This window comes from Priapulus caudatus, unplaced genomic scaffold (assembly GCF_000485595.1).
Source record: "Priapulus caudatus unplaced genomic scaffold, Priapulus_caudatus-5.0.1 Scaffold894, whole genome shotgun sequence".
In the NCBI taxonomy this organism is placed as follows: domain Eukaryota; kingdom Metazoa; phylum Priapulida; class Priapulimorpha; order Priapulimorphida; family Priapulidae; genus Priapulus; species Priapulus caudatus.
In genome coordinates this window covers 114,376-124,428 of record NW_014577955.1, presented here as the reverse complement: position 1 = coordinate 124,428, position 10,053 = coordinate 114,376, and the positions used below count along the sequence as shown (strand labels likewise).

The window sequence follows — 10,053 nt, the reverse complement described above, 5'->3', positions numbered from 1 at the left end:
ATTCTGGCCTCAGTAATTATCCTGAGTGTGGGAACGGGAGGCTGCATGCAGTTTGCCACCATGCAGTGCCACACGTCACAGCAGGCGCCTGAAGTGGGGGGGGCGGCCGCCCCCTCCCCCAATCCGAAAAAGTGGAGCGGGGGGGCAAAATGCAAAAGCCGCCTCCCCAAAAAAGAAGCAGTGGGAAAGAAAAAATAAGAATGTATGAACTAAACTTGTTAATTCTTCCTAAACGCTTCAAAAAACAATTTAATCACATCCACTTTTTAAATTTGGCGCTGGCGCCTTCTGCCGAGTGATTGACGCTGCACGTCGTACACACGCGCTCGTGCACACACGTCACACACACGTGCTCACGGCACACACGTCGTACACACGCGCCGGATCATGCACACACGCTCACACAACATGCGCTCACTGCAACACACTGCCCACCACACGCCGCACACACGCGCTCATGCACACAGTTCGCACCATGACACACGCGCTCATGCACACACGCCGAGGCTCGGGGGGGGGTTCGTTCGAACCCCCGAACCCCCCCTGGCTACGGGCCTGCTGATAGTATGTACCTGTCATTCGTGCGCCTGCTCGGCATTAATTAATATTATTACGCAGTGGCTACGTCCAGAACCGGTCGCGTAGCCACGGCCTTATTATTATTATTAGGCAGTGTCTAAACGACCGGACCCGGTTTCGGAGTCTTAAAAACTAAACAACCGGCTCTCTTCTCTGATTGGTCAGTTTCCGAACATAACACTATTAACAGGAAAAATATATAATAGGACAATGTTAAATGCAACACATAAAGAAATATATTTAATTCCAAACATAAACAAAAGTTACACTATAAATGCAGAAACAAATAAAATATAAAGAAATACACAAAGCAGAGAAAAATAAAAACATCATCATTATGGGGTTCGAACACGGTCCGTTACTATCACGAAGCGAAAGCTATATAGCTCTACTGCTGATCGAGTATACTCAGCCCTACTTGAAAGTAGTGGATATAGACCCTAACCCTAACCCTAACCCAAACCCTAAACCTAACTCTAACCCTAATTCTAAAATAAAATAAAATTAGCCAAAAATAATAAAAAATAAAATAAATAAGTGACAAAATTAGCCAATCAGAGAAGAGAGCCGGTTGTTTAGTTTTCAGGACTCCGAAACCGGATCCGGTTGTATAGACATTTCCTTATTGGCATGGTTGCATTATGGCATCTCGGTTTACTTCAGCTGAAGGGGTCGTTGTCGTATCAGGTACTACAGATATGTACCCAAGGTACATATGTATACACAAAGTGTACCAGACTTGTACTACAGAAGTGTACCCTAACCCTAACCATAACCCTAGTTCTAACCCTAACCCTAACCCTAACCCTAACCCTAAACATACCTCATATAAAAATATAAACATAATACTAAACAACCTAAAACTACCTCCTAATTATATAAAAATATAAACATAATACTAAACAACCTAAAACTACCTCGGGTACATATCTGTAGTACCTGATACGACAACGACCGCATCTGCTTTACTTCGCGGCATATGACATATGTTTCATTGTTTGTGGAAGTTGCTTACGCCGTTACGGCTTGCTACTTTTTTAACTTTAACTAAAGGCTAAAGCTGTAATATCTGAGTACAATAAATGACTTTCATAATACATAATTAATACTTAATAAAAATTAATAGGCCTACAATTAATCTTGCTCAATGCAATAAGTGAATAACTGAATAAGCCCAGTAAACTACGCTTGTTGGGTTATATTATTATATCAGCGATATAGAATGCAGATAGAATATATCTAGCTGCGTCCACACGCAGCGAAAACGCCGGGTCGAAAACGATCCGAGACTGACCCGGATCAAAAACGACGGGTCGATTTTGAAGAGAGCGTTCACATGACGTTTGATCGATCAGTTCTAGGACTAGATACAATAATGTAACCCAACAAGAGTAGGGATTCTTGTTGGGTTACATTATTGTTTCTATTCTAGGGCATGCTTCTATGCTATGGGAGCTGCGAGTTGAACAAAAAAACAATGCGTCCAAGCGAACAATGTGAATTAAACAATCGATGCTCAGCAACTCTGTGTAAACTCTGGCTCACGACACTGGCGACGTCTACCGCTGTACTAATTCTGACCCGGGTCGTGTGCCGGTGCGCGTTCACACGGCAAAAATGAACCAGCGCTCGGGTCGATTTTGACCCGGGTCGTTTTTGGAACGGGTCAAACTGCTCCGTGTGAACGCGGCTATAATCTAACTTAGGTACTGCCTGTATTTGGCGGACCCGATTGGAACTGTGCAATTTTGGTCTTTGCTATTGCAGTGTCGATCTGTCTATTTCAGTATTTCATCAACGTTGTCTCTTTCCGTCCTCGATATAGTCCCTTGGATTATTTATTTATCAGGTTTTATGATGGGATGTCTGTATACAGAATACTATCAAATATAATTGATAAAGAAATATAACAAACATACAGACAAACAATTCAATAAATAAAAAAGAGAGAAATTAAGAGAAGAATCTTTTTTTGTGCTGTTGCAGTGCCAGTCGCACACTGGCACTTAAGTCATTTAAATAGTGGAAGGATGGCAAATAAAAACATTGTGTTTATTTACCTATAAGCCTTCAAGCTTATTTATTCTGTATCGCTTAGTAATTCGACATATAATGCTTGGGAGCATAGTGCATTGATCAGCTAGTACCTTGTGTTGCCTTCAGTTCTGTAAGTGTAACAGGCTTTGCCCAGCAAAGCTACTTCTTTACAAGGTGAGGTTTAAAGAAATACCCCATTGCTCTAACCAAATTATTGGAACTGATAAAAACTGAAGCAAATAATGATAAAGTGCATTGGTCAAGAGCACAGCAATATCCCATGTGCATAATATGCTAATTCGTGTATATCTTGATGGATTTCGATTATATATAGGAACACACTTGGTTTAGATACATAAGCGTCAAGAGTACATAATAGAGCGTGATGATAAGCGTGATTATGTTTTTGTGGTTAACTTTACATTATTGCAGATAAATGCAATAATTTATCATTTGTTGTCAAATTCATCTCCTGTAGGGGAGAAACAAAATCATATGAATGTGATCTAGTGTTTGTGAAACTAATGTATAATTTATATTGCATTGAAAACTCGAATCCAAACGTTGAACAGGGCGTTAATACCTGCAATAATAATGTCTCTCTTTAATACCTGCAGCAATAATATCATGCAAATACTAAGAAAATAAACATCAAAAGTTTTGCTGTTTACAAATCCTTTAATGCGTATTTTTATCCTGACAAAAACTCTATGTATACAGAACTATGTATTCCTAATGTGTTAAGATGAACTGCTTATTCATTATAGCAATTCGTCCGTAGGAACACAAAGTCAATCGGCAATTCATTAAAAGGTGATACGTCGCGGACAAAGGCGGTCGGACAGCCGCGCGTCTGTAACTGTGTTCGAGTGGGCGTGTTCCAGTCAGGGTGGACAAAGGTCCAGTAATAGAACAAGTATACAGGTGTTGTCCACTGACTTAAATCAAGTATGGTTCCAGGGTACAGTGATGATAGTCTGTCCCCTTCACAACCTGACAGCGTACGCTGCGAGTGCTCACCCCTACTCCAGCTATACTACGATCTAGTATCTCCCTGGGTACAAAAACTAGGCACTTACAGTTACTGAGATACTTGAGGTTGGGGTTAGGGTAAGGGCATATATAGTAAGGTTTGTATTAGGATATAGTTAGTTAAAAGTTAGAAGAGAGTTGGGGAACCTAGGAGCATGTTCCAAAAGTATCCATGGAAGTTTAGATCCGTTCACCTTCACGATGCCATTGGATGTTATGTGCAATCAGTCCTGCATATGAGGACCACTGAAAGGACCCCTCCCCCAAGTGCCCTTCATTAGCATGTGTGCATTCTATAGAGGAGGTTTCACTGTATGACTGACTGTCACTCAAGGGAAACCTCGATAGTGTCATTTATAGGCAGGTACTCGGTCCATGTAGTTGACTGCTAACACGTTACACAGGTTTGGCTGTAACTTGTAAGTAGATCTTTAAATATTCGGTGCATTCTTATCACGTACGTACATCGCTTGTGCGATGTGAAATCACATGTAATCTCCACGCGTACCCTATGCGAGTCAGAGGCGGACAGCGAGATAGAGAAACAAATTAACACGAGAGATTGAGGAGAAAGAGGAAGGGGAGAGGGCGAGATAGAGGAAGGGAGAGAGGCAGAGACGGTGAGAGAGAGAAGTTGGAGGGAGGGAGATGGAGAGAGAGAGAGAGAAAGATAGAGAGATAGAGAGAAAGGCGGACGTCGTTCTCGGAGAACGTCTACAGGGTAGCGTAAACGAGAGATGGCTCGTTGCTATGTGCGGAATGCCACACGAGTAGGGGGCTGGCCGCGCGAGCATGGGAACACGCGCAGACACGCATTACCTAGATCTGCTGCCCGTCTAAGCGTATCGGCTGCGTGTCCATTGTCGCTCGCAGGCCGAGTGTAAATTCCTAGCGGTAGACATCGTTGCCTGCGTGTAGCTGGCAGTGTCACGTTAATCGTGCTGACTAGCGAGTGTGTGTGCGTGCGAGCTGATCGTGCTGCGGATACGTGCGCGCGCGTGTTTACGTTACTAGAAGGCTTTCAGTGTACCTGCGTGGATCGTGCGTGCGTGTGTTCGTCACTGCGTAGGAGTAACTCAGTAAGGGAGACAGAGATAGAGGGGGAAAGAGAGACGTGACTCGCGTGTGAGCGATAAAAAAAACCCGTATGTGATAGTAGTGTGAGGGATGGTACATCTAGAGCGCCGTGGATGAATATATAGGATTGCTATCATCGGATACTTATTGTGAAACGAACCTTATATGTGATTTGGAAGTTATATATTAAGGTAGGGAGGTTGTTAATGCTGTACTTGTGTGATATCCGTTTTTGCGGTTGTTTTTGTTGACATTCCAATGCTTTAGTTCTGTCACCGTGACAGCAGTTTTCATATTCATTGGTTCACAATACCGATCACTGTGGATCACATGTCTGTATATATATATATATAACTTATCCCGCATAGCTCTGGTACTGTCATATGAACTCCCGTGGCTATAGTACGTGGTAGATAGACTCTCTGTATCATGTATATATGTCAGTGTATAGGGTCGCAAATATATAGATTAATTATGACTTCCATTCTTGCTATTCTAGTGTTTAGAACCGACCACAGCTGTTATATATATGCATATATATATTATATATCAGGGGTTAATAATGACAAACTTTCAACTTTTCAAATTAACTCCTGATATATATTGTAGGCGTGTGATTCGCACTACCTTTGTAAGAGGTTCTATAATAGACTAGAGACAGATAAAGACAAGACAAGAAGTAGCGTTCACTAGTGTTTTACTCAATCTCTAATACAATACATGAGGTCTCCGTGTACTACCGAAAGCAAGAGCGGTTACTACACACTACACCTTTCTGTACCACCTTCCACCTTTCACATTTTATTGCCTGATTTCTGTTTTCGAAACTAGCTCTCCCGTGCGAATTTGCAAGCGAGGATTGAGAATCTATACCTACACAAGAGCGTCGTCAGCGACCTATCTGTAATTAAATTAGCATCGCATGATTAACACTGTCAGTGTAATATGTTCCGTGTCTCATACGCTCAGGTGATGCCGTACAAAGACAGATTGCAGCGGTGGTGTGGTTACATGGATGTGGAGGAGGAGGAGGACAGTGGAAATTTCGTGTGCCGGTACTTCATATTGGATCCAGTGAAGCAATACCTCATGTATTACGCGGACAATCCGCTGGTGAGCGCTGCACTATGTGCATCGAAATCGCGGGATGAAAGCTAATGTACGTGCCTTCAAATGATAACTTCCCAGACCAAGTCAACAGCCCTGTTGTGATGGGTCACTACACAGAAATGCCCCCATATGAACCATACGTGCATCCTTTCATCAAGATTGTATGATCAAAAGTTATCGCTTCGATCTAAAAGCTTGCTCAGTTCTTGTTTGTTACGGTCGTGGACGAATGCTCTATGGACATGCAATCTGTAGTTGAAAGGGCTACCATCACATTGTAATGCCGTTTAAAGTTCAAAGTGGTTTTTAGGAATCTCATTTTAAATTACTTGTCATTATTTGAAAGTAATTCGATCCCCACTGCTTGCATTCTGTTGCATATGTCGAAAAGAAGAAATGTCGCCAAGTTGGCTACAAAATTATTTGCTGAAGATGATTTATCTCACAATTTTCGTGTAACGATATTGAAATTGTTGGTTTGGTTTAACGATTGACTGCATTATTTTTAGAATCTGCCTGATGGTGCGAAGCCAATGGTGTCCATTAAGGTGAACTACATATCTCTCATAAGTGATGCCCCACAACCACACAGGCCCAAGCACTCCTGCACTTTCGGTAAGCTATATATGCTATTAGAATGGATACGATCAACTACTATTGTTTGCCAAGGTATTCTAAAAGCTTTTTTTATTGTCGGCTTGGTCTGTAAACAGGTTTCCCCCCAAAGCGATGGATATATTGAGACTTGACTTGAGTGTCTTTGCTTTAACGAATGGGTTGGTAATATTTAGTTTAAGTGGTATGTGTACTGTTTCGTCATTAGATTTATCGATTGCATGCATTTATTTTTGCTACTTGTGATGATGTTTTATGTTTTACATGTTGACCATTACCTGTACGTGAAACATGTGGATATTTATATTATGAAACTGTTATATATTTGTTTTCTTTCTACCTGTGATGGCATTTTCCATGTGTTATCCACGTTCACTTACAAATTCCTGTATCAGCAGATTATTCACATTGCTATAATTAATCCTTGTAGATCGCAATTTCTATCTATCAAATTCACTAAATTGTCAGTGAATTCACTCTGAAAACGCACGTGTACATTTAAACTATCGATTATTGCACTTTAAAAAAATTTACGTATGATAACACAATTCGGCATACTACAATATGTAATCCGTAGGTACGTAGAGATTCAATGCATCCTGTATAATATAGTGTACATAAACTACCGCAGATTCCTGTAGCTAATATCTTGTATACGATCGATTTCGGGGGTTATATAGAGATGTATCTGTTTACATGGAGGTAAACAGGGTTTCTGGGCGGCGACTGGGGTAACTATGTTTGTGGCTGAAAGTGCATGGACTCACATATGCCTTGCCCTGGGATACTAATTCTACTAATGTACAGCCTAATAAATGCCACTAACAATAAAATGAGTAAGTAAATGACGTGCGATTGTAAATGGAAACGGGTTTAGTGCATTGCCGAGCTATAACGTCACCGGTCTGTGTTCCAGCTATAACGATACCAAGTAGGAAGTACTATCTGCACGCGAGCGACTGGAAGGAGATGATACAGTGGATGTATGAGATCAGGAATGCTGCGAAAATTGTCGTAAGTTGTGTCGTAGTGCGTCGATGTTGCACCATCGAACCACGCTCGTTAGTTATCATGCGCCGACCTCGATGGTGACAAGTGAAACAGAGGGTCGAGGCCAACAGGGCTGGGGGTGGTTCGCCACTGTCACTTATGCAAGCGGTAGTCCACATTTTGTAGTGTGCTCAAGCTAGGTTGTATAATTTACCCGTGGGTGTGGAGGGGAAATCGGCATGTACAGATTCTCTCTCTCTCTCTATCTCTCCCCTTCTCTCTCTCTCTCTCTCTCTCTCTCTCTCTCTCTCTCTCTCTCTCTCTCTTCTCTCTCTCTCTCGCTCTCTCTCTCTCTCTCTCTTGCTCTCTCGCTCCCTCACTCCCCCCCTTTCTTTCTCTCTCTTTATCTCGCTCTCTCTCTCATTAAATGAATATGCATAATAAATGTGAATAAAAATAAAAATGTGATAACTAATAGAACAATCATTTTATATCAGCCTAATCTTATAACACTTGTGGTTTATTTCATGAAACTGTAATAATTAAATTCATCATCAATAATTAGTCATAAAATTATACCTCCCCTCATAGAAATGAGCGCAGATGCTGATCTTATTTACCATTCAAACTCCCATGCTGGCTCATTTTATTTTTGTGCTATTTTTGCAGGTGCCAAAATCACAGGTTAAAGCCATAGCCAGCGATACAGACATCCCTCTCATTGGTGGCTACACTACGCAGATCATCTCTGGGAACGTTGTACGAACGCCGTGGGAGGTCAGTGCTTATTTGACTTATATCTGTCCTTATCAGCATCTCTATCTATATGTCACAACTGATATGCGGGCTGTCGCTGCGTTCCTTGGTCGCTATCCACTCCTATTTTGTTATGGGTTTTCGATGTTTATTTGTGTATGAAATATTAATGTAAAAAGATGTGAAAAAGTGACGAAGATCAAATTCAGTATAATTTGTATATTGATTTGATTTCCACGAAAGAAGTTGGCATATTTCGTTAATTTACAGTTCCTGTTTAGTATAACGATTAGATATATGAATGCATCTAGACATTGTTGACTGGTCTGGTCTGTTGGCTGTGAATTTTAAACTACAGTCATTAATAAGTTGTGCACATCAACACACCTGCATGATCGGGAAGTGGCACTAGTGACTACGAATACTGTGCTTACATTGCCCACAATTCGACTTTGATAATGCCTGTTATTACTAAGATTTAATCACACTTAAAACTCTCTTAAATGCATATAAAATCCCTTAAATTTACCATTCATGCATGGTATGATATCTGTCGAATAGGGACAATTTCTGAGTAAGGTTTAAAATTGTTGTTGAAAACATTGGTATGCACGCAATACCGGCGTTATCACCTCAGCCCATTTCATCTTGTCCTCTGGTTCTCTCCACCTTACTCACTTTTCTCACATCACTTGCCGGGCCCTCCCTTCCTAATCTCTGCATTTGCGGCGACGGTCGCGCAAGCGACGCGTGCCGTAATGCATTGTCAGTGTGCACTATATCAGTGATGTCGTCATTTCAACCTCAACCCTGCCATCAAGAGTCACTTAGCATGCAGTCAATCTTACTTATAACGTCTTTGACTTTGTCACGCTGCCATCGGAAATGTCACATGGTGATCTGGCAGGAATGTAGTTCTCCCACTGTTGATTGCCTTAGAATAATTACTACGCACGAGTCTAACAATTTAGCATTCTTTGTTCCCTTCATCAAGCAAATCTTATTTTCTCATTAGGACTATATAATTATGTATGCAGCAGCTTCGGCCATCTCTCCACTACGTGAACTACTGTCTACAGTATGCTGTGTATATTTTGACCTGTAGTCAGTACAATATTTTTTATTACATTTTTAATTTCTATTACCTTACCTTACCTCAAAAACTACAGCGATGGCTCAATGGTAGAGTGCTCGCCTCGCATGTGGAGGGTCGGGGGTTCAACTCTCGGCAGGGTCATATCAAAGACTTGAGAAATGGTACACACGGCTTCTCTGCTTAGCATTCAGCAAATAGAGATAGAGTGTGGCAAGTGGCAAGTGATGGTGTCACGATAAAAATAGCCGGCCCGGAGGACGGCGAACCCGGACTAGTATAGCCTTGTAAGGAACAAATGTTCCCGACTCAAGGAAGCATCATCATGCCAACCTTGGTCGACGAACAAAAAACAAACAAACAACAACCTGGCTGTAATATGAAATAGAACGTGGTATAACCGTGGTGATGATTGTCGTTAGTATAGCCTCTGCAGCTTCATAAAACAGAAATAACGATACCTGTTCACATTTGATTATTATAGTTATATATCAAATTTGCTTCAGCACATATAGTTATATATATTGCAAATATGCATTATGGTATGTGAATGCGTGGGTAGTAGTTGTGTGTACTGAAATTTAAATCAAGCTAAATAGCAGTTATGGACGTACATGCGGTTTTCATAATTCTGGCAACGGACGCACAGTTCTTAGAACTAGTGTGATTACACGTCCTATCAGGAGTGAATAAACAATCACTACAACTCGTACGGTTAACAATAATCACAAACAATTTGTGATTATTTACTCCTGAAACTATAT

General features: G+C 41.2%; 1 protein-coding gene across 1 annotated transcript in view; it reads left to right on the top strand.

The window, feature by feature from the left end:
- Nucleotides 1-5,694: 5,694 nt before the first annotated feature.
- The window catches only part of LOC106814260 (pleckstrin homology domain-containing family A member 1-like), a gene marked incomplete at its 5' end in the record, with an annotated part of 39,584 nt that continues 35,225 nt past the window's right edge, over nt 5,695-10,053 (top strand). The window contains 4 exons of the mRNA XM_014818556.1: nt 5,695-5,838; nt 6,345-6,450; nt 7,367-7,464; nt 8,110-8,217. Of these exons, the coding sequence (XP_014674042.1) occupies nt 5,695-5,838; nt 6,345-6,450; nt 7,367-7,464; nt 8,110-8,217 (456 nt within the window). The remainder of the gene's footprint in view (nt 5,839-6,344; nt 6,451-7,366; nt 7,465-8,109; nt 8,218-10,053) is intronic.